We start from the raw sequence: 26,184 nt of genomic DNA on the forward strand, positions 1-26,184 counted from the left end.
CAAACCATTCGTTACACTCAAGAAATACAGTAGGAAACTTAACTTCATTTAGAGTCTTAAGGCGCTCAATCATCGCTTACAATGATCAGGAAGAGGCTTAACGCGTTTGAGAAAGAAAATCGGGTCCTAAGCTGCTTTTTCTGCCGCGTGGTCAGTGCATTGAACCTGTTGAATGGCGCTATTTGAATGTAAATGCAGGGCCGCTTCTACGTACATTGTTGGGTTTTTTACAAGAAACAAAAGTTTGACGCAACAAAGGAAATAAGAGCGGCAAAATTAGAATAGTCTAATTCGATAGGCAATTTGCGTTTTTTTCATTTAACGTTTTGTATTATGAAATGTTAATGTTCACGCTTTATGCATGGTTATATATTATTTATTTATTATTTTTATTATATACGCTAATTATGTATCCTATTTGTAAATTATCTTACAATTAAAACCGATATAAATTTGAATAAATAAATACTCAAACCAAATTAAAATTTTGCCTTTTGCCTCCCATCTACAGAGTACTACAATATATAAGTAACTAACAGGTGTAACTTATTTATTCACATTATATATTTTATATTTTTAACTTTTATTTTTAGTTACCAAATTGCAGTCTATACTTCGCACTTTTAGGTTACTTATTTACACAAAACATGAAAACAGTACGATAAATACTTTTATTTCTTCATATATGATTATTTGAACAAAATAGTGGCGCCACGCTTCAGCAAACTGCACTTAATTATCCGCTCCGTCCAATGAAAAACTTTCCCAAACTCTCAGCAGCGCCCCGCACGCGCTCCATCTCCATAGTGACGCTCCCACGGCTCGGACCGCCCACTCTCTGCTCTCATTGGTCCACTTCTGTCAACAAACTGCTTTCTCGCGTTCTGATTGGCCGCCGCTGCTGCCTGTCTCGCGCCCCGCACTCTATAAGGACAGGCGCTCGTCCGTTTCTCCATCAAACGCGAGACTAGCGCGAAGTGGCAGTGCGCGGTCTGTCTATGGCAATTGGACACTTTCTGAGCCATAACTATGCTTAACAGTTCATCTTCTCGTTCGTGGATGTATGTCATTGTCTCAAAGCGTGTTTATTTAATTTAACTGTATTCATTTTTGTTTAATTGGAAGCTAGCATGTGTCTTGGTTCACCCGGATCGCAGAGGTGCCACCGGGAGTGAGGAGGGCAACATGCGCCGCTGGGAAATGCTTTTACACCGGGAGATTTATGGAATATAGCCCGGTTTGCCACAGCTTCTGGTCGAGCCCCGTGAAGAAGAAGCTCCTTTTGCTCAGCATCATGTTTTTAATCTGGGTTTACATGCTGTACTCCTGTGTGGGCTACTGTTCCACCATGCCAAGTTTGGTGGTGGACAGTTACCGGGGCAAGGAGAGCGCTTCGCTGGGCAAGAGGGGCACAGAGAGCGGGGGTCTTGTGTCCAGACTTTTAGCCAAACCTCAACCATGGGAGGATATTGAGTCGGACTATGAGGAACCATCCATACGGACAGCATCTAGAGACCTTCTGGACACTGATCGGACTGAGGACTGGGACGAGCCGAGGAGCTTAGGGGGTTTGGGGGGGAGAGGAGCCGCCGCGGAGCCCAGCGCGATGTCCAGCTTCTCCTCCGGGGCTGGGAGCAAGAAGCTGCCCCAGGCCATTATCATCGGGGTGAAGAAAGGAGGTACCCGGGCTTTGCTGGAGTTTCTGCGGGTGCATCCGGACATCAGAGCCGTGGGAGCGGAGCCGCACTTCTTCGATCGCAACTACGAGAACGGACTGGAGTGGTACAGGTATGGACAAAATTGTGCATTTTTATAACACCAAAAAAAACCTGTGAAAAACACTTTTTATCAGCTTATGAAATCATATGCATGCTTTTCCATCTTAAATAAAAAAAAGTCAAATTTAAAAGTCAATATTTATTCAAAATCAGTGACATAAATTGGCAAAAATATCTGATAAAATGGAGTTTCTAGTCAGATAGTTACTCAAATACTCATTTTTTTTTCTTAATTTATAGTTTGTTACAATCTTAAAACCCCCTCAGCTCTAGATTAGATTAATTAGCACAACCTTCCAAACTCCCATTACCCTCACAGTCCATCTTAAACCAACATATTAAACAAATTAACCCAAATTAGCTCGTAAATTATTGTGGATCGTGCACGGCTTGTCATTCTATCTCCAGCCTTTATTTATTCCAGTGCCTCCCTAATTCCCATTGTGCTTCGTTTTGTATCATTGCATCCCCGTTTCACCATGCAAGCTGATATGCGTTTGGATGTATTTTTTAAGCATTTCCCCGGGCTATAACACAAAGCTGGTGGAGGATGCAGTAGTGGCACATCGCACATGCCCCGTTTTTTGCGATTTGCACTGATCTCTGTTGGACACGGAGAATATTACACCTTGCAGCTCCAGACCTGCTTTTAAGTAGTTTTATAGACGGGGTAGTTTTAGATAAAGATAAAATCGAGCGTGTTCTTACGTCTTATCACTGAATACATCGCGATCTCACGCATTAGTAGCTGTTTTTGCACGTCCTGGAGCTCATTCATGTGCTGCTATGGGATCAGGCCTAATAGCTTGAGCGCGTTGGAAGAAATACCATCTGCAAGACAAAGTGCGGGTCTATGGGGGAACAAAACCCTCTACAAAACCGCTTAACGTCCTTTTGAGCTGACCACACTAACATTATCCCGTTCATTTACATTACAAAGTTTAAACTGTGAAACCCTTTCACTAATGATCGTTGCTTTTTAGGGCAAAGTTAGCTAAAAAAAAAAAAAAAAAATCCCATATGTCTCTATACGATGCTAGCAACTTTTAGGGTAAAGTTAGCTTAAAATTCTATATGTCACTATGCGCTGCTAGCAACTTCCGTTTAACGTTTTATTGGTCTATTTCTGAATTAATTAATAATAAAAATCATCTAATAAATCAATCTATTGTCTCTTAGTCATAATTAAATCTAAATTACTTACTTCCTTGCTAAAATAACACCACTATATCAGCATATTGATTAGCTTTCCAGATTATTCCCTAATTTGGCTAATTAGCATAGACTTAAACTTGTGTTGGAACTTTGTAATTGTGTAGTTTTTAAAGGCTCAGCTCATCTATAATCTGTTTTATTTCTGTAATTAGTTTAACAGTGTCCTTACAAAATTAGATAAAGAGGTTATTTGAATTAATTAAAAGTGTGGACTCTTAATGTTAGCTTAATGTAATAAAGCAGTAGTTGTATTGAGGATCGGCTTGCACTTTGGTTATTAGCTTACTTTTAATTAACTTTAGTATTGAAGAAAGTGCAGATCTAAGTTTTGACCCTCAATTTTATATAGAAAACACAACATTTACAAAAATTACAGTCAAAATTGAGCATAAACTACTTTTTCTGTATTTTTTTGTGACAAATATTCCCTTATTGCAGCAGCCAAGCAAGTTTGCCAGTCCACACCGTCCCCTGCCCTTCACCCACAACACTGCAAACTTTTCTCAAGTCATTTCTGTCTAGTATTTCATTTTTACCGCGTTACTAATAATTTTTAGTATCCAATTCTGAAACTGGCATTTTATTGATTTTTTTTCACAGCCTGAAATAAACGTGTCCTTGGTTTTTGTGGAGAAGTCATTCCTTTATGAGAGCTGTAGTAACAGACGTGGACTTTATCTTGGTGAAACAGCTGGTCTAAGCATTCACTGTACAGCACAGAGAAGTTTTAGTGCTTGTTTTTGAGTTAGACTGTGAGACATGTCTCTTTAGGAGAAGACGCTGGGATGTACTTTTTACCCAAACTACGATCAACATGATTTAAGTCTACTTTTGCATTAATTTAGTTTTGTAGATGGGGTGCCGTGATAACAGTTCTTTGTGATTTTTCTTCTTGTATATTTGTAACACTGTTTGAATTCATGATTACTGACACCATGACCAAACGACACTGAAATCATTGATTCAGTTTCACTCACAGATCATCTTTCTTTAGTATGTGACCAGCTTTCTGAAATCAAACTTTCCGAATGATAAAATTAAGTTAATAACAAAAACATCTTTTTGGAATATACATTAAATTAAAATTTTGCTTCTACAGCTGTCACGGTGGCTGTTTTTTAAATTCATCTGATTTATTTTGACCTCAGATTCTTAGCTACTTGAACAATCTCCACATCCCCACTTATAGATGCTGTTCCTAGTTCTAGCAATAACTTTGACCTGCTAATACGTTTCACATTTGTTTATGCAATAACCCAACGAAAGCTTTTACATTAATTACAGTGTCCGTGTTCTGGTTCAAGGATTTTGGCGTTTTTTATTTGTTCCACCGACAAACACTTGCCTTTGAGGTGCACATTTTCACAGTGAGGTCATGCATGAAGTGGCCCTGCTGTCTATAGAGACAACCACACACACACACACACACACACACACACACACACACACACACACACACAAAGCCTAACGCCATCGGACCAAGGCTTCAGACAGTCTAAATTTATGACTTTATTTTCTGTTGGCACCTGCTTAGACTAGAGCGTAGTGCTGCAGTGGGTGGGAGAGATCTGATAGGGGCGAGACAGAGGAAATTAATGATGTTGAACGCTCGCATTAATGAATAATGGGGTTAATAGAATGAGATTACAACACACGCGGCGTAGTGTCTGGAAGGAAAGTTTTGCAGAGATTATCCAATACATTGCTTGTTTTAACCTAGTGCAAAAAATATCATGTCGTTTTGCACTTCGAGAAAACCTTTACCCTCAAAATAACAAACTGCAATTAATTAGTGTTTCCGGCTATTAAAATTATGTGAAAGGACAATAACATGCAGAAAGGTGCACTGAGTAACTTTTCTGGTTGTCTCCATGGAGAGGTTGTTGGTTTTCCAGAAACTTTCCACTGCGTAGCATTAAACTTTTCTCTTTTGCATTTATTCCATTACACATTTTTTACTGGTCAAAACTAACTTGAAAAACATGCGGCTCACCTCTCCACAGATATGACGTGTTACTTGGTGTGTTGGTGTGGAACATTTCAGGCAGAGCAATAACATCCGTGGAGACAAGCAGGTGGCGGACCCTCCACTGGAAAAGTTCCATAGTGCAGCTTAAATATCAGACCTATTCCTCTGTTTTAAGTGTTGACTCCAGCCCACTAGTCTATTACTTCTTCCCTGTCACTTTGCGGTTCAAGTCATTCCCTTCATATTCCATTTAGGCTATTGGCTCTGAAGGGCTTTGATATATAATTACTGTAGTGCGGTTTTGCTGTCGTGTCGTGGGCTCCCCTCTCAGCTGCCTGTCGGGGCCCGCTGTTCCTTGCTCCTCCCTGGGTCTGGCTCTAAAGTACGGACAACAGTTTGGGACCATATGGAAGCGCCACTGGATTTTAGCACTCAAAATAGGGCGGTGCAAGATATCGCAATCGGAATTTGAGTCCGCGTATTTCATCTCAAAGGCTGCAATCATTTAGAGAATAGAATGTCCTCTACAAAGAACAAAATATCCTGTTTTTATTAGTAGTAAGTAGTTTAGACTTTTACAAACATGTTCTGAAGTGCATGTGATTCTTGTATTAGTTTATCAGTTCATACTTCTCTCAAATGTAAACGCTCCCGGTGTAGCTTACAATCACAGACGGTATATATAAATGGACATGGCTAACCTGCTAGCTGCCACGTTCCAATAGGAAATGAGCATGGGGGCGCTTCCGGCTCCATCGACTCTGGCTCCAATCCGCTTTCTATTGAAAAACTTTGCCCCCTCTCTCTGTAACTGCTGCTGTCAGGATCGCCATTTTGGTTTTAAAATGTTCACATTAACCTGCTCTACATGATCCTGGTGTTATTATTTCGCTATTTTATCTGTAAATCAAGATATGAACATTAAATACGGGCGGTAAGGGCCATCACACTCACTTAGTCCACGTCTTTATACAGTTTATGTTTACAATGTGCACGCTGAACAGAATCCTACTTTTAAAATACATATAACAAATCGAATTGCAGTAAGAATTCATTCCAAAACCATGCAGACTAACTCAAAACTCCTTCTAAGTATTATCAAAGTTGAGACTCCTAACTTGTAGCTGCTATTTGTGATCAGAGGTTAGCGTCCCAGACTGGTAGCACTAAAACTGGCGTCATCCCAAAACAGGATGTCAACCTTTGTATCTCTTCTCTGATAAAGGACAGCACAGTAGCGATAAACAGAATTACACAGTTGTAAAAAGAAAAAAAAAGAAAGCTACTTATATATTCCCATTCAGCTGAAGCACAAGCAGGACATTGTTGAAACTGAGTGCAGAAAATCACTATCAGACTACGTCGCGGAAGTGTAGTGTCCCATTTGAACGCGCTTTATCTTAATACCCATTCATTCACCTTCTTAAACTGGAGTCAGGCTTGTTTTCGCTGGCCATGTCCGGGACAGTTCTGGATGGGTGCTCCTCGTTTTATCTCCTCACCACAGGGCGCTCTCATTTCCACATATAGGTGACCCCTTCCACTCTCCGCTGCCTTCTTCCTTCCTTGTCTCTTCACCAAAATAAGGCCACCTGGTTCCTATACTGCGGTGCCAAACTGCCAGTGAAAAGACTTCCGGACCTGATCCCGTGGTCGTGTTGTCGCTGCTGTTTCAAACTTTTGATATTAAGGAATAAACTTGGTAATCAAAACCAATTTCAACGGCAGAATTATAATAAAAATGCTTTCTTTTTAGACATTTGACACATTTTCAACCTGAAATAACTACTTTGTTTATTACCGTAACATGTGGTCTTATACCAGGTGTCATTTTAAAACTGTTCAGTAAAAGTAAAAAAAGTCAAAGTCAAATTGTGTTAGTATTGATACCTGCTCAAATGAGTGTCTAGTTTTGATAACAGTTTTAGTATCGTATAGTTTGACTAGGGATCGTATATAGATTTCTTTGAGCCGATATCAGATATATTGTCTTGGTGTTGTTGACGATAACCAATATTCGTCAATAGCAATGTCACACTTTAAATATCCATTGAAAGAACCTAATTTATCTTAAGTTTTAGTTCACTTTACCAATTGTTTTTCCAAAAAAATATCAGGGACAAAATATTGCCTAGATTTTCAATATAAGACCGATACCGATATCTGTGAAAACTCAAATATTGGCGATAAACGATAAACCATCCCCACTGCATGATGTCTGCGAACACAGGATTAATAATGTAATTGTAGTAAACTTTGTTAGTAAGGAAATGCAGACACACGACAGCTGGCTCTATAATCTTTATCTAGAATCACAAAAGAACTGCAGCGGTCACCAATGCGTTATGCTCCGGCTCCTCTGGGATAGCCTCTATTGATTGGTCAGGCCCGATAGGAGGTAATGTGCAGAAATGGGTTAAGAGCTTTAGACTGGGGTCAGGTTTGTGTCTGCTGCTGACAGCCTCTGTGTGGAGACCATCTGCAGAGCTGGAGGAGGCTGCGGGCTACGGGTCCACTGGGGATCGGACTTAGAAATATATGACTGCATAATTAGACTGTATCCGTGTTGTGATAGACGGGGAATTTGTAGGTTTGATCGGATTACAATAGCAGGGAAGTGACCGAAACTATCAAAGAGGCGTGCTGTTGTAGAAAGTTGACACAAAAAGTATATATTTTAAATTGGCTGTTGAATTATTTTAAATAGTTCTTCAGTTTGTTTGGGAAAGGTTTTGGTGTTTTTTTTATGACAGCAGACCCAGCAGAATTTTCGGTTTGAAGCTTTCAATTTGATGTTCTTTAAGGGTGAGTAATTAATAATATTTTGAACATTCACAGTCATTTCATTTCTAATTGTTAGTGATCAGTCTGGATCTTTGACTTTGATTTATGTGGAAGAAATTGTACGAGTTTCTGTGTTAAATTGCATTATTAAAAGTCTATACTGTTTATCAGGAAATTAATAACAAAAGCCGTTTTTATTTGTATTGGAAAGACCAAGAAAATTGAATGGAACTTGAGATCTAGCAATATGAGGAACAAATAGATCAATTTTTTCTGATATTGGACCATTTTTAACAATATTCATGTTAGCTGCCCCCATCTGTATTAAACGCTATTGGTCTATAGAATGTAGTGATATCATCTGGAACAAAACAATATGTGAACACCTGAACAACATCTATATTTCTCTCCTAGATGTTTTGTCTTTAGGTCGTATAAATGTTTCGCTTTGTCAGTTGTTTCTTGGATGACCTCTGCTCCCCACGGCCTTTCAGTCTGACTAGCCAAGCTTCCAGATGACAGCAGGTGCACTTCCTCTCCTCAGACTCCACCAAATACAGTTTGCAAACAATGAGAAAGAGTTCAGGGAGTGGATTATGTCTCGCTGCGATGCGTCATAAAAACACTCCGAATGCTTTTCGTATGAGCCTCTTTCTGCCATTGTCCAGCTGTGTACTGCTTGTAAGAAGAGCGCCGAAAGTATAGAAAATCAGATAAAACCAGTATCGAAACTAATCAAAATCGCATTAACTGGACGACATTTGACTTTCACAGACAAACTGAAACTGTCCTCTGACCTGAGGGACGTCTCTAATAATGTGAGAAAAGTCCTTTTAGTCAGTCAGCTCTGTCAACACTGATTTGCATGCGGTAGCTTATAATGTAATTTTTGACATAATATTTGAGTATTTTTAAATGTAGAAATGTGGAGTGTGGTGTTTTTAAATGATTGAGAGAATGCATGGTTTAATTGTAAATGAATGGATACTTAGATGTATTTTAACTTTTTATAACCTGCCCAACGGCTGCAGACGGAAACTAGCTTTGGCTAAATCTGGTGTAAAGTATCTCTTCTTTTATGAGATTAATGTGTTTGCATATGATTCCTGTTAAAATAAACTAAACTAAACGAGAAGACTACGTGATAATATTAAAGAAACTACAATTAATTTATACTGGAAATCACTAATTTATCTATATTGTCTTAAGAAAATAGCATTTTTAAAATTTTCATTGTGGTGTCGAAATCCATATCAAGCCTGTTCCTTAGTATTTAAATTGAGTTATACATTTTAGTATGAATATTTAGTATGTAAAATGACGACTCTAGTGTCACATGGCAGACCCAGTTTGTCCAGCCTGACTGACCACGAGCAGCTCTGTCTCTCGTGTTGGTGGGAGGGGAGACTTTGAAAAGCCAGCTAAAGACAGCTTTCATTGTCACATTACAACTGTTTAATTGTGGAAGCAGAGACCTGTGGAGCGAGGAGTGGTGCCCCCTGTCCGCCCTCGCCCCCTCCTCACCCTCGCCTTCTCCCCGTCCTCCCTCTCACTAGTGTCCACTGCTTCCCAGAAGACAATATGGCCGCCATCAACAAGAACCTCCTGCTGGAACCACAGATAAAAGCCAAAGAGCGTTCACACAGGCCTTTTGTAGGTGCCAATAAAGCATGGACAGAGAAAGTGAAGAGACTGCAGCTTTTTTTTATTACATTTTACAGTATCATTTTTTATTTTTTTTTTACACAAATCTTGAACCTGTAGGTTAAACATGTTCTGAAATGCATTCTTGTGTTAGTTTATCAGCTCAGAGTTCACTTTTCTCTCAAATGTTTCTGTCACACGCACTTTGACCTTTTAAACATGTATCTTTTTGCAATACTTGTTTGGAAAATGGCAATTAGATTTTTTTCCTAAACTTGCTCGGCCTACTACATATAATCCAGAATAAAAAGGGCATCTAATGAAGCAGCTGAAGGACTAGGGGGCATTAGGATTGTGGACAAACCTCCCTCGTGTTTGAGGTGTGAACTAGCCCTGTTTTAACAAGGCGATAATTTGGATGTAGCTGCACTCGTCAGAGCGAAACTAACCTCTCCCTCCACAGTTAATGGTCATTCACCGACAGTTAAGTAAGGCACCATGGTGTTAGAATACCGCCCCAGAGCTCCCATATAGTTTAGCTTAAAGAGACATAGACTTTTTATAATGCTGTAATGGTTTCCCCTCTTTGTTTTTACTCAAAGTTATATTTTGCGTTATTCAAGCAAAATTGTCCTCATTCAATGCTTGAGAACACAGAAAATTTTCGTTTGCACCTACCACCTCTCCTCACCCACGGCTGTGTGATTTCTCTGAGATTTATGCTTATACACATAGAGTTCAAAATGTTCCATAGGCATTTTTCAAAACACTGTAAATGCTACGTTGAAATGCCACCATGAGGAGACGTGGCCAAGAGCAGAAAATCAGTTCTGTAGTGTTGAACAGGAAGTCAACGGACCGTATCTATTATTAAGTCATTTTAGATCAATATCACAGTTTGAACAAGATGCAAACTAATGATCTTCACATGTGACGGTTTACTACTACAACAAAAATATATATTATGTCTTCTTTAAAGGTGTACTTTGTAACTTTTTCGTTGGAAGGTCCATCGCCAGCTTGTGTCCATGGTGATCTTGTTGCTATGCCTGGAATGTCCCACAATATGGCTTTAAATTGTAAAAGCAGTATGGCCAGCCCACAGCAAGGTACTTTAAAAGAAAAAAAATTAGAATAAAGATAAATGAGCTTAATTGTATACTGTGGAACATTCCAGGAAAAGCAATAGCATCTCGATGGACGTAAGCTGATTGTAGACTCCTCCCCCACAAGAAAAGTTACAGCGAATGCCTTTAACAATTGCTTGTACAGATGGAGCAGCCGAAAAGTGCTCACTATTGGAAAACTGCAGAGGAAAAGACATTTTGAGATGGAAGTTATGACAGCAAACGTCGAGGCTTCAGTCTTGCAGGTCTCCCAGCGGTGTCCATTATGTTAGTGAGCAGGAGTGGTTTGCCTATGGGACTTATACAGGGAAAGTGCCAAAGGTCTCCAGAGCTTTGAATTCGTGTGGCAGCAAAAAGAGCAGCTCATTAAAGGCCAGAGTCGTCCCAGACAACCTAGGATAAAGTCCCAAAGATGGATCCCATAAGAACTCAGCTGTTCAGCGTCATGACAACCGGGCAGCCCTCCACTCTCAACCAATTATTGGCCATAATCTCCTGCTTTTCTGGTGTAAAATGCTGCAGAGTAAGACAGTGCTCAAAATGGCAACAAAACTACACTTTTTCGACTTTTGAAAAGAAACGGGCAAAAGTTCAAAATGATTAAAAATAACACAGTTTTACAAAAGTAGAAAAAAATCCACCATCTGCTTGTCTCCATGAAAAGGAATTGCTTTGCCGTGAATGCTGAATGTTCCTTAGTGTGGCATTCAACTTCTCTATCTCCATGGAGACAGGTAATGCCCCCAGGCTGAGTTAGAGGTTAGATCACAGAAAGAGTACATGTTTTTAAAGTTTTTTTGTTCTACCTCAATCACTTTCATTAGTTGCATTTCGGGTTCATTTCATATTTGGCATCCAAGAACACAGACGTATACAACGGGCCAAACCAATGCTTTTCTAGCCAAAACAACATTGAATACTGTACCTGCTAATTCTCAAATAGAATTTTTTACTATTGGTCTTTTCCTCTGGTTCATATAATCTCATGTATCTTGGCACAGAGTAAGACCACATGCGCAGTTATAGACTCAGAGTGGGGTGAAAAGGCAGAAACATTTATCATAGCACTCTCCCGACTGCAAAAGGCCCAAGAATTTAATGAGACCCTGAAACTATAAACCTGCAGCCTTTTTTTCTCGATCTTACAAGTCAAACATATTGCTTCAGTAATTATCTTGTCTTCGCTGCACTCTTCGAGACAACATCTAGGCTTCAATCCAAAGAAAACGAAAGAATCTGCTACCACTCATTCCCTGCTTTTCTTCAGGTTAATTGCAAATGTTTCTAAAATCGGCTAACTGCGTGTTTGATAGAGGCAGGAAATTATTTGAAGTATATAACGTTTACTTCTAATCTTTGCAGTGGGGCTGATGATTTTTTAAAACTATTTTTGACCAAATTTTACATCATTGCCTTTTAGATCTTAAAACATCCAATTCACATTACTATTTGACTGAAATATGAATTGCTGAACTTACAGATTGACAGGTATCATTTGCATTTGAGAATATTGTAGAGTTAGAAATTACAGTGTTTACATAAAAAAAGAGATATTGTGTTATTTGAGAGAATTATGTTACTTAAATGATTGCAGCCTTTTGCGATTTGCTAATTGAGACCAACCAAATCAACTTTCCATTCACTTCGTAACTACCCAATCTATTTTTTCCTACTTTTGTGAGTAAAACAAAAATTCCCTCCCTGTCTATACTGCATTTTACCCTCTACAATAAGGTATGTATCCAGTTACGGATGACAGCGATTCAAAACACATGCAAACTAGCTTCTCCTCCTCTTCATATGTGTGTGTATGTGAGGGTGAATGGGGAGCGGGCAGGGGGTTGGTTATGGTGGCATGTATGTTCTTTTCCAGTCTGTTTCATCTTTTATTCATCCTCCCTGTTGCTAGATCAAGGAGTCGTGTGCCTCTCGGAGCATGTCAGGTGTCAGCGAATCAGTCAGAATGCCTGATACGTGGCTGCTAGCGCATACACAGCTAGCCCTCACCTGCAGCCCCTCATTGTCTATTCCGTTGTTTTTTGTTTTTTTTGCTTTTCTTTTTTTTTTTTTTTATTCCTTCACGCTTCATCTACCTTATTCAGTCCATCGTGCCCCATCCTGTAGGAATGCTAGGGCTTGGTGGTCGCTAACACCTTCGGCAAACAGTTAAGGCAAACACTGATTAGCAAGGATTAGCAGTATTAAACAAATGAAAGCTAATCCGCTAGCAGTGCATTGACTCCTGATGGGAAAGAATCAGAACATGCACAGTTTATAATGGTAACTTGATTAAGCTGTCTAACTGGATGTGTTTTTGTTTGGTCAAGTTTAAGCTAGTAATGTAATTAGCTTAATCTTGAATATGTAGTAGCAAGACTCAATAGAAAGCAGTTCTTATAGATTTTTGAACTACATCTTCATTTTAATTCATTGTGTAGTAAAGAAATTGTGTTTTATCAGAATCAGATTTTTGGGTAAAAATGTCACAAGATGTCCTAGTAGGATAGGCAGCACTATAATCAACACTAGATAAGTATTTTTAACTTTATTCTAGCAGACAGAAATACTTAATGGGAAATTCTTCTTGATTAAAATGTCAGCCATCTTGATTCTAGCATTAGCCATAGCAATAGTGGCTAATGGATGTGTTTGCCAACTGTCAATTGCTAGATCCAGGTGTCCAGGAAAATTTCCATACTGTTTACACACATTATCTAAATATAGTTCCATGCGGTAACTTAACTCCACGCCTGTAACTTTAAGTGTCCAGTTACTTCCGTTGTATCACATGTCAAACTAATCTGTACACTTTAGTTTGCATTTTTGGCGCAAAAAAGTTCCCTACTCTTGCTTTTTTTCTTGCATGATTTGTGCACACTAGGGGGAATTTGGACTAACTGCCCTGCGCTATCATCTTTTCACCAAGTCTGCTCCGGTACTGTGTTTTATTTATACCACATGGCTTCGCTGCAGGGATATTAACACTCTGTAATTCCAGTCAGCCACCCCGAGCCGCAAACCCAACGCATAGGTTCCAGATCAAATTTGTATTTTGTTATGGGTTATAATACGCACATTCTTTCATAGTGTCGCAAAGGTGTCGAATACCAACACATATCTGACGAAAAAGATTTGGAAGTTGCTATGCTTTTCACTGTTGTGCTTAAACATCCCATTGCATATAACTGGGTGGTATTGACAGTTGCGGCTACACTAAAATTTAAGGATTCCTTTAATGTCGCTAATGTGGTCTGAGACTTTATAGTAGTGGTTACGTCTTTGTTTATTTACTCTACCTCTACTACTATGTGATCTTGCCTCAAAGTCAGACTGGATTCAAGCCTAAAACCATTGCGACCACAAGTCTTCCCCCTCTCATTTAGTTTTGTCAACAGAAAATAGTTAAAATTGCTTGAGTTCTCCAAGCAGACTCCCATGATTCCAGTGTGAAGTGATGGATGGACGGGTTGCAGTGGTCGCGTTGGTGTACGGGGAGGGTCACTAGATTCCCAGGCCACTTTTTGCTCATAGAACAGGCTTGTCCAATGTCCTGGGACCAGCCGTAGTATAGACATTGATGCTATGTGGGTCTTTTGTTGCATGATGTTATGAAAGCTGCCGTTATGATATGTGGGTAAAATGTAAAAGTCGAATTCGCCTACAGATTCAGTGATGTGATGTAGAAAATTATGTCAGAAATTCAGAAATACTCCACATTTTAACTTAAATTAAGGTGCTGTACCAGATTTTTACCATCTTACAATGTGGAAAAACAGAACTAGTTCATTTTAAACTGTTTGCATCGTAATTATTGACTGCGAAGAAATAAGCGCTTTTCTTAACTTTCTCTCAACAGGGCACTAAAAAAAACAAACCCTATTCTTTAGATTCTTATGTGCAGATGTCTATTTGTTTTATACGTTGACAGTTTCAGCTGCAAACTGCCGCCTTTCTCAGGATGTAAGTAAGTATAACCAATACAGAAGACCTAATGAACCTAATTGGACTATTAGAAAAAAAGAAAAAAACAACAACATGCTAACAGCTCATTTCCTGGTTCTCGGACAATAAAATGCTTTAGAATACATCTCTGCTTGGGTTTAACAAATATTTTACAATGACATGGGGGAAAAAACAAAACAAAACATACTTGACTTGAAAATGTCATTATTATACTATAGTAATTCTAGTTTACTTAATCTGCAACATGGTTCAACAACATTTATTCATCAACAGAAGTGCATAGTATTTTATTAACTGCGTCGGATGCTGCCTATTCCCTCCAATTTTCAAAAACACTGTTGACATGATCTCCTGCTTAAATTATGGATGTCAAAACAGAACGGAGTCAGAAATTCTATATAATTTGCTTTATGCGCTGCTCTGCCATCCAGGCCCTGGCATGCATTATTAATGGAGGCAGGAGACAGATGACTACTCAGCCGCCTCCCTGAGTTTCCAATGACACCATTATTCAGTGGAGCCTGTTAATGTGAAACCGCAGGGCCGACAGCAGCGACAGGAGACACGCTGCAGGTTAATGAGGTTGTATCGTCATTTAGCTCCGCGTGTAGGAGTTTAGTTACGGGCAGGTGTAGCGCTAAATATTTGTGGTCCCTCGTTTAAGGAGCCTAGTTGTGGGTTTACAATTGGAAAGAAGTTGTAAAAATGTCAGCTAATTAAGTTTTCATTTATAACTAATGCCATGTGGGATTGTGGCTGAAAATGTCTAGCGTTTGCGTAGCCACTTAAATGTAGACATGTCATTTTTTTTAAAGCCGCAGTATGGAACTTTTAAGCTAAAAAATAGACTAAAATCCAGTAAAAGCATGTGGTTTTGTTTTGGTTGTGTTTTTATCTTACTGTAAAACTTAAAAACATTACTCTAGGTGGGGTTGCATCTCCACAAACCTGACTCCTTAGCGGCGGGTCTCCTTCTGCTTGTTGCCATTGAAATGTTCCTTTTGCTATAATATTCCACAGTGCGGCATAAAACGATCTATCGCCTTGGAGAATGTTCACAAATTTTCACAAACTGTTCTCTGATAAAATTATAGCTATGCCAACTATTGAGTAGGGCTGTAATGATCAAACAGAAGAATCATGTTAGTTAAAAGCTTAATCTGGCTTCATACCATTCAGTGTAGAAAGACTTTTAGGTGGAAAAAGCAACAGTATACTTTACAAATCGTTGAATGAGTAGCCACTTAGGCTAGCCTTCTGTTACGTTTGAGTGTTATATGCCCATTCAAATACACTGTTTACACATTCTTAGCTCTTTTAATGCTTCGTGACGATCACTAAAGTGGTAAAGTAAAGTCATTCCTTTGTACTGGCTGTAGTCTCTGGTCTGTGCCCACCCAGCGCCTCATCTGAAGTGGTCCTCTTTTATGAAAGGCAGCCTGTTCTCTCATTTCCTCCTTCAAGTGTCACTTTGCTATCAGGAGAGCCCGGGGCCGCTAAGACTTAGATCAATGGAGAGAGAGACTGAAGTGCGTTAAGGCCGGATTGATAATAGCTTTGTGAGTGCAACCATTTGTTTGATTTTGTCCCATTAATTTAAACAAGTTCATTCAGAGCAGTTCAGTGTTGAGTGGCAGAGACTCCGACTGGTAATAAAACAGTCTAGAGTAGGGCTGTACTTAGCAAAGAAAAAAAATCCACTGTTCTTATCGAAAAATCTTGTTGTACCTGTAGTTTAGACTTCTACAAACATGCTCTGAAATGCAAGGGATCCTTAGTATTAGTTGTGCACTTTGAAAAATCCTACTTTTTAAACATAAATCACAAATCTAATAGCAATACTTTTCTTTTACACAAAATTGTTCAGCCCTGATCTTGAGTCCTTAACCTGTGAAGACATCTTAACCTTAAATGTAGTAATAAAGACAAACCCATCTATCAGCTGTATTTGTCTGTATTCAAATAAACATGGCACCATTTCCGATTCAAACGCTCCCTAAACCCAGACACATGAGACAATTGAAATCTTTTTGTATCCAGAAGGAAATGGAGCAAATAGCTTTCATTCCTTTGTGTGTTTTGTGAGGCGCGCTGTGGTGGCAGGCAGTTATCATCAAATCAAAAGTGACAGGAGCAAAAGACAGAAATAAGCCTTTTTCCTGACTGCGGTTATCTGGACCGGGATGAGGGCCCTTAAAAGAGGGGCCAAAGGGCCACCAGCCGGGCCCCGATTGATGCGTCATGTGACAAGGTCGTCTGTTCTCTGTCTTATCTGCGCGTTTTGGCATGTCTTTCAACTCGGAAATGTACTCTCAATGGACAAAGGTGCAAAGAAACAAGTCACACTGGCAGTCGAGATGGCTGATGTGCGTTTAGATGAAGTAAACGTTGAATTATCTTACATTTGATTTCTTTCTGACAGCTGTAAAATGTGTTTCCTTGACCTGGGTATTTAAAGATATTTTTGTGCATTTAAATTTCCTCAAAGCAAAGGCCGCTTGTCGAGATTTAAATAAATGCTTTCAACCTACGAACCTTCTCCAACTTACAGACTATTTTACAAACCAAATTTCAGCTCACAAGTCAACATCTTTAAGTTGATGGCTTCCTTGATTTTTCAGTTAAGAACTTGAGGCGAACATGCAAAGATTTTTGATCGTGAGAGCTTGCTATCCATGGACTTCAGAATGATGGAAAACTAGAACCATTGTCATAGCAATTAACAATTTAAAACAATGCTACCTTTTGAAGTGAGTGTAATAAATGGTGCATTGAACATTCATATCCCAGTGAGCTTATTACAAAAGGTAAATACCAACACCTTCTCGTCAATATGTTTTAATATTTTAACACTGTTCTGTAGGGGTAACCAAAACTATACAGTCTTTTGTTCCCCATGAGTCAAACATAAGATATCTCGTTGTTGAATCCTGTACATTGCAGTTGTTTAGCTTGGCGGCCATGTTGAGTAATTTGGACACTGTTCCTCTCAAGAGCTCTCCAAACATCTCCCCTCTGTGGACTCTAAGTGGGTACAGAAGTGGCCCACTCCACTCGAGATAAGCACTTCTCTTCTCCTCCTCCTTCTCCTTCTCCTCCTTTACCCCTCCTCCCTCTTTCCTCTCCTCTCCCGCCCTGTGTCACCCTGCCCCTCTCACCCCCTTCGCCCCGGGACAATAGCTCACTTTCAAAGAAAAGCAGGAAAAAAGGGATCTTGCCGGCGTGTCGCAGAACTCCCTGTTTGTTAAGCGAATCTCCGAAAAGCAGCGGCCCCATAAATCACACTAGAGCAGAATAGCTATTGTTTTTCCAAGCACCACTTTTTCACCTTTGTGTCTTTTTTCCTGCCTCTTCAGCTCTTCACCAACCATTAACCGAGAGACTAGCTCGAGTCAAAGGTGGTATTTTTATTACTTTTCTTTTTTTTTGTTGCAAAGTTGGCGCCTTTTTTAGACTATTTCCTTGCCAAATTCCTTCTTTTTCCCAAGCTATCCAAGCAGCTCTGGATTTTATGTGCAACCCCCAACTTGGTTTTCAAGCAGGATACCCTAAGCTCGGATAAGCATAATCTATCACTATGCACATTGTAACTCAGACCCCCCTTTTACTGGTTCTCCATTGCATTGTCTTCACGAAATCGGATTAAACACGACGCCATTTGACTCCTTTTGGATGTTAGCATACGAAATAACAAAACACTTGCAAGACAGATCACTATTGTTCGACCAAAAATTTACAAATTGTTTATATTTCTTGAGAGCACTATTCGTCAGTCCTGAAATTCGAATATTGTTGATATTGGCACTAAAACGCACCTCAATCTTGCATAAAACTGCATCAGTCTCTATCTGTTTTGATTGCAGTGCCGTATTAATGAGCTTTTCGAGAACTGCTTCGCTTCCTTCTCCATTCACCCCTCTGATGTGTCAGCAATCAAGACCATATTATCATAATTAGATCACTGGCAACGCTTTAGGATTACACAAATCTGCCAGCACCGTTTTACAAGCCATTTTATTACTTACCTAAAATTACCCAAGGTCTTTTCTTGTCAGTCTTGTACATTTCCTGGTTTGAAAAGGGTTTCTTGCACACAAATATTCACAGGCCGATGGAGGCTGCATGAATTAGCCATGAGGGCGAAGGACGTGAACTAGATTCAGGCTTTTAGACAGGCTTCTATAGGAACAGGCGTTTAAGATGGGAAAGCATTTTTAGACCCAAGATTCCCGTGGGTTGCGCTGGTAGAGATTAGATGGCGAATTTTTATGTCTTTTTTTGTGTTCTTTTTTGTAAGGTCACAGAAATACAATGTTGTTTGTTTGTTTTTTTACGATTTGGCATAGATTTTTACACTAGATGCCCTCCCTAAAACAACTATTTAGTTTCCATTTCATTTCCTAAATTGTGTGTCCTTGGAACTAAAGACATCCAACTTTTCCGTGTTTGTTTTTAAGCCCATTGGGTTAATTTCGCTGCAATAACCATTAAGCGGGGAAATCTAATCTTAAGTTTGTTCAGTTAATTCCTGTATTGATTCAAAGAACTCGGTCCTATTTGCTTTTAGAACAGTTACAGTGCCTTAAATGTCCTCTATCACAAACGCAAATACACTTTGTAGAGATTACCGCGCTTTCGAATGGGATTACACCAGTGAAACCAACACAATAGCACATTAGAGTCTTTGGTTAACAGCACCAGCTCTTATCAGAGACTGTGGAGCCTGATACACCGCTGACCCAGGTTATCTGACTCTGCCTTGGGTTTTACTGTTGTTATGGTTCAACGCTTTGGAGTAATTGCCAGTGGTTGCTAAGGGAGCCAACATTGTAAACATATTGTTAATTTAAAAGATCAGTCCCGTGGTAAAGTAAAATGTCATCTGAAATACCTTAAGCAGTGTAAATAAATGTGTTATTTGAATTTCATTAATACTTTATTTGCTTCGTGTAAATAAATAACCCTTCTTAATGCATCTTTAATCACAATTGGAAATATAATTAATACCTAAACTGCATCGCATATCATAAAATACATAGCACATAGCATAAAATTACTGAGTTATGTGTCATGTTTATATTTTAAAACAAAGGCAGTATGAAGTAGAGATAAAGGAGAAGGAAAAATTGTACTAAAATATTAAAGAATTTATCAAGTAATAACAGAAATATTCCTAAAATTCCTCAAATAAATGTAACCCTCTTGTTCCCACCTCTAGTAATTGCTGGATTGTATCTTTTTACTGTCTGGACTAAGCTGTCGAAATCGCTCCCAAAACCAAATTCGATACAGTCTAGTACAAACCTCCACAGAACTACCGCCAAGTTCAGAAAGGTGAGCTCACTATGTTACCAACGTGTCTTATCTCCTCCATTATAATCTACGCTTCACAGTTGGCCTCCGCGTCTGACTGAAACCCAACCCAAAAGAGCGGGCCATGTTCACTTTCCCCTACGCAGTTCTCAAGTGCTGCCTAATGATACGTTTGGGTGTAACAAATCCGCCAGTCCTCACCCAATTTGAGGGAAGACTCAGTCCGAAAACATGTTCTTTGGTGGGGCAGTGTTGAAAGACAAGCAGCATGGCAATTTCAAGTTGTATATTTTTGTGTGAGAGAGACGGAGAACTTTGAAATGCGAAATCTAGTTGTGAGGTCTGGAAGTTTATCTCGAGGAAAGGCAAGTTGGAGACAGGAGTTTTCATATGCTGGGAATTCATATGGAGAAAGACTTTTACAGATTATCAACATTGTTCAAGCTCATTAGCTCAACTGAGTATGGAGTGAATGAATAATGCAATGTAAACCGCTTTGGGTGTCTTGAAAGGTGCTATATGAATCCGATGAATTATTATTTTGTATTATGTATTATAATTTTAGTTAGAAGTTCACCCGCTTTTACCAACAAATAAACTACAGCACAATTTCATCCATAGACTGTATACATAAATGGACATAGCTAACCTGCTAGTTGCCACGTTCCAAATAAAAAGTCCATCCTTCTGGCTCCATCGACTCCAGTTCACTTTCTATTGAAAAACACCCCTCTCTCCATAACTGCTGCTCGTCATTTTGGTCTTAAAATGTTCGTCTTAACTCGCTCTACATGTTCATGGTATTTTTACTTCACTATTGTGTTCGTAAATCAAGATATGAACATTAATAACAGACAAATCAGGATCCTTCTTTCCCTGAAGTCACTCCCACTAGCATTAGCATCACGTTTGATTGACAGTGAAGCGGCGTTACCTTAAACAGCCTCACTCTGGACTGGCTCTTTAGTTGCTATGATACTCACCCTCCTTCATTAAACGTCTTTATTCAGTCTATAAGTCATGATGTGTCTTTGTAACTTCAACAATCTCATCTCACTCAAATCCAAGTGACCAAGATTGTTACAAATGCTTTTCATGCAGGCTCCATTTCATATTAACTACCACTGTTTCCACAACCTCAGTCTCTTCGTCAAACTGAGATTACGGGGCAGTCAGAAAGTCAAATATGTGGTCTCTCTCTGGTCCGTCTGCTGTGTGTCAGGACAGAGATATAGTTTGAGTGATTGAGCATGTTGACGTTGGACCACAGCCTGCACTAATAGCCTTTTGAGCCCTGTTGTAATAAGGCTAAACAGGCCTAGTGAGTCATTGATTACAGAACCCAGCGCAGTCCATCAAACTGATTACATTATGCAAAGGCCGTACCCTCCCGCTAACCTCCTATTCATGGGTTGGAGCGCAATGTTTTAAGGACGTTTTACCATTCAAAAAGATATAATATTTAGTTTAAAATCATCAATCGCTATGGCCTAACTATTCATAATTCTGAAACCCATGGATAGGTTATGTTCACATTCAAGAATTTGATTGTGTCATAATTTCAGATGGAGGGCAGTGGGCAGAGGCCAGTATAACTTTATGGGTGATTCATCGATTTTGAAAGAAATATTCAAATGATCCACAAATGTTGAACTTTATTTAATGCTATTGGCTCCATAAACTTTACATATTAATCTTATGGATCACATCTTTGAGGTTGAACAATGACACCACTCACTGAAACCATTGCGAACAAGTATTTCTTTTTGTGTATTTTTTCTGACGTGGAATTTTGTGCCAGGTTTTGTTTCAGAATCTGACAGTTTAACAGCAAAATCTACCACAGAATTCTGACCTGTCCCTCGGCTCAATATTAAACTATACGGATTTTAGGAGTGATCCCACGTGGGCGATTTAGTGTCACGATTATCATGGCCAAAATAATTGTGATTAACGATTATATCACAATGATTACTAAAGTTTTTATAACTATTATAATTATAATTTTAAACTTATGAAAACGTTAGATTTACAAAGAGCTGTTATAGTGTTGTACTTTGTCATCAGTGAAAACAACTACGATCTAGCGGAGAATATTCTGGATGAACAGGCCTGTCAATTGAAATTTGGGGGCCCAGGTCAAGAGGTCTCACATGGGCCCCCCTCTAATACAAATTAATAGTGTGAGAGTCTAATTCTTGGCCCCCTAAACCCCGAGACAACAGACCCAGACCCCTCCTTTGTCCCCTCCTGTCGACTCCCCCGTGGATAAGTAGTTGTTTTTTCTGCACATTCTGGTGACAATGGCGATTATCTCTGTTTTATGTTATATAAAATCTCCCACGAACGATTATTGTCAACCCTTTTTATCACGATAAATTATATTATTGTTTATTGTCCCATCCCTAATACCTCGTGAATGTCAGTTAACCAAGTATGTGTTTCTTTTTCTTCCAGAGAGCTGATGCCCAAGACTCTAGAGGGCCAGATCACCATGGAGAAGACCCCCAGCTATTTCGTCACCAGAGAAGCTCCCGCCCGGATCTCCGCCATGTCCCGGGACACCAAACTCATCGTGGTGGTTCGGGACCCGGTGACCAGAGCCATCTCGGACTACACGCAGACTCTGTCCAAAAAGCCCGACATCCCGTCTTTCGAGAGCCTCACCTTCAAAAACAGGACTACGGGCCTGATCGATACCTCGTGGAGCGCCGTGCAGATAGGGATTTACGCCAAGCACCTGGACAACTGGCTGCAGCACTTCCCCATGGAGCAGCTGCTGTTCGTGAGCGGGGAGAGGCTGATCAGCGACCCGGCCGGAGAGCTGGGCCGCGTGCAGGACTTTCTGGGACTCAAACGCATCATAACAGACAAACACTTTTACTTTAACCAGACCAAGGGCTTCCCGTGTCTGAAGAAGGCCGAGGGCAGCAGCAAACCCCACTGCCTGGGCAAGACCAAAGGGCGCACCCACCCGAACATAGACCCCGAGGTGGTGCAGAGGCTACGGGACTTCTACAGACCCTTCAACCTCAAGTTCTATCAGATGACCGGACAGAACTTTGGGTGGGATTGATGTGAAATCACCGGACTACTTTTTACATTTTTTTTCTGTTAAACCATGGCAAAATGTGGAAATATTGCTATATATATGTAAAATGTACAGAAATCTATTTTATAATAATTTATTTTTTATTTCTAAGCAATTAATTCACTAAGCTGCCTAACCATATTTGTACATAACATCCGGCCCTTGTGTCTTGTTTTGAAACATTCCTCCATTTTGTATTGTCGTGGTCCTCTCTTGTTGTCCTGTCAACTCAGTGAATTAAATGGTGCTTTTTAAAAATGCAGATAATCAGCTCAGACTGAAGGTATAATGTAAAGCATCATATTACGGGTACAGAGCGCCCTCAGAGGAGTCCATACATGTGCGCTTTGACTTGATCATATCCTCATCACATTACGCTAAGTGCATCTTTTTAAAGCATTTCACATCTACACCGTCTCCATCTTCCCTCACTACGAGCATCCGTGTCTGTCCACTCAATCGTAGGTAGATCAATAGCCCTAATTGATTCTCATTGTGTCACTTCTGTTTAAAGTATACAACGTCCCTCTCATTCTAAGTGCTCCAACTGCCCGCTCCGATGAACCGCCCATCCATCATGCTCTGAATCCTATCCGCGTCTCCGTACGAGTCCTGTTAGCGCTATGCTAATCTCATAAAGGTAACTGGCTGATCGATACCGCCCTGTTAGCTTACTCCCCATTAGGTCTATAGTGCTGGCTCAGATCCAGGCTCATGCCCTTTCTCCGGAGTTCAAAGGTCACACAAAGTCAGAATCACATTTTGCTGATAGCCATTTCATTTAGTGCAAGTATTTAAAGCTGTTCCCTTTTAATCTAATTCCACCACAGATGTCCTCTCATCCTGTGTGTGGAGATAAGAAATTCCCTTAAAGGCCCACTACACTGAACTAAGGTTAAATCGTTTTGTCAGTTGCAGAGGTTTGTGTACCTTTTTCTGGTTACCTCTGCAGATGCATGCAGCCCCACCAGCCGCTAGGGGGCCGTTACAAAAAATATTACTTAAACTACTGTAGCTTTTACTCTAAATTGTCAAATATATATTCAGTTAGACATTAGATGGCCCATATTTTGCTGCTTGCTGATATTTGTTATAATGTTTCCTCATCACGAACCTGGAGTTGTGTTTTTTTTCATTCACGCATGTTTAACACCCAACATTTGGATCATTTCAGTCACAGGACATGACATCACAAGGTGGAACAAAGCCTTTTGAGCTTTGGGGATGCAGACAGCTCAATAATACAGGGTTACTCAAACATGTGAATGAAACAAAACACAACTCCAGGTATGTTTTTGAGGCACTAACTGCATTATAACATGACTAAAAGCTCACAAGAGTCAATTTTGCGTTGCATAGAACCTTTGAAAGGAATTAGGATGTCTAATATTTCACAAACGAAGAGCCCCTCAAAAAACATATTGCGCTGCCCCCTCCCAAAAAGCTAGAAATGGCCCTGGTTCTTTGCTCACTTTGGCATCACAACCTAACACCCAATGTTTACAACTTGGAAAATTAGTTCTTGTCTACTACATTCAATCCATGTTTCACCACAAGTCTAAATGTGCGACCTACCAGAGCGTAATACCAATGCAAGCTTACAAGGGATTTGGAGAAACACAGTAGTCCGCCATGTCAGTTGTCAAGATTAAAGATAAGCTTACGTTCGTAGTTATTGCAAATTTCGCCCCCTATTGCCACTCCATACCCATAATGCCTTATTGCCTGTCATTAGACCACATCTCATCCTCCTCCTATACATTTCAAATCTTTACGTGTTGCCAAAAAAAGTCAGAAACTCCCGATCTCCGTGTATTCACTCACGCATCGCTTCATTGTGTGTTGTTATCTTTCTACTTGAATTCTTGATATGCAAGACAGAGAAAACGCGTAGTTATCCAGACTTGTTAAAAGGGCGCTATACTGAGCTATGCATCTCTAATCGGGATCATGGAAAGGGATTTTTAAATAGGTTGGTTTTTGATTGAATGTACACCATTGCTACCACAAATCACTGTTCAGTTCAAGTTCTTTTTTTAATATGGGAAAATGTTGTGCCTCTTTCACCGTTCAGCCAAACACTTCACAGAGTCAGCCATTTTGTTGTTGCTTTCAAGTTGGATCCATTGACTGGGTTAACCTCAAACCAATGTGTGACATTCGGGGTAATGGGGGCTTGGCGCGTTGTACTTCCAATTAGTTTTGTAGCCGAAAGCCTCCATCGCCTCCTATTGACCTTATTCCGGAAGTTGCCGTGGGCACCGCCATTGGGATTCGGGTTGTAGTATGATTTTGCAAGGGGCTGCCGATTTTGACAGTAAATAACTTCTATAGGGACTACAAAGCCGTTTTAAAGCCTCCCAGAGAATTGGTTACACAAACGTACTTTACATTACATTCTGGGATTCCCGCTTAACCGGAAGCCGCAAAGAAAGCGCGGTTTGGTAGCAGTTAGAGGCGAGAGTGGGCGGGACGGAATAAGGTCAATACTTAAGTGCAATGTTTGAATCGGATTAAGCATTTATGATGGTCTGTACCTAAATCCACAAACCGTTCTCAAGATTCCAGAGTTAGGAGGCAAAATCGATAAAATACAGAATTGTGCACTCATGGGATTACTCCATGTTGCTGCTTCTGTTACGGTTGAGTTTTATTCAGCCATTTAAGATCTAAAACATGAGAAGATGTTTGTCTTACCTGCATATAATATGTATTTAGCCTAGCAGATCGGTATGTACAAAAGAGGACGTGTAAATCAAGTATTTTGTGGTATGTTCATCAAAGGAATTAATTTTACACAATGCAAGAGTGAAATGGGAGAGATGTTTCTAGATGATTAAATACTGAACATTCATAATATTTCTTTGTATGAAGAAATAAATAAAAGTATATATTTTACCAAATCCTCTTGTGTCTGGATGTTTTCTGTCTTATATAAAATGTCTTTTTACTAACCTGATTTTTTAAATTTACGTACATTGCTCTTAACAGTATGCAATAATTATAATGACATATAAATCACCGTAGATTATTAACTGAGAAAGTAGTTGTTTTTTGGGGTTGTTTTTTCAGTCATACAGTTAATGTAATGGAGCTCCACAGTGACCGCTCCCTGGTTTCGGTTCCAGAACTAAATTTCTCATTCATTTTCCCCATAGACGTTTTGAAAAAAAAAAAAAAAATCAAATAAAAGTCTGAAAGTTTGCTCAGGGCTAATCAGCTATGTGGTAAATAATGGACACAATATCTATAATTTTTTATTTAAAATCTGTTTCTGAAAGTAAGTTAATAAAACTCAAA

General features: G+C 39.6%; 1 protein-coding gene across 1 annotated transcript; it reads left to right on the forward strand.

Annotated features, from left to right (window-relative positions):
• Positions 1-954: 954 nt before the first annotated feature.
• hs3st3b1b (heparan sulfate (glucosamine) 3-O-sulfotransferase 3B1b) lies at positions 955-25,784 on the forward strand. The gene is made up of 2 exons (XM_033984681.2): positions 955-1,788; positions 22,251-25,784. Exons 1-2 carry the CDS (start codon positions 1,223-1,225, stop codon positions 22,867-22,869), a joined length of 1,185 nt encoding a protein of 394 aa, XP_033840572.1. The 5' UTR covers positions 955-1,222; the 3' UTR covers positions 22,870-25,784.
• Positions 25,785-26,184: the final 400 nt, after the last annotated feature.

Source organism: Periophthalmus magnuspinnatus, chromosome 19 (assembly GCF_009829125.3).
Source record: "Periophthalmus magnuspinnatus isolate fPerMag1 chromosome 19, fPerMag1.2.pri, whole genome shotgun sequence".
NCBI lineage: Eukaryota > Metazoa > Chordata > Actinopteri > Gobiiformes > Gobiidae > Periophthalmus > Periophthalmus magnuspinnatus.

What these genes read in the sequence shown, in the direction of transcription:
- hs3st3b1b (XM_033984681.2), top strand. Translation starts at nt 1,223, where the DNA reads ATGGAATATAGCCCGGTTTGCCACAGCTTCTGGTCGAGCCCCGTGAAG. An exon ending in AACGGACTGGAGTGGTACAG is followed by an intron (nt 1,789 to 22,250) that starts GTATGGACAAAA and finishes TTTTTCTTCCAG; the next exon opens with AGAGCTGATGCCCAAGACTC.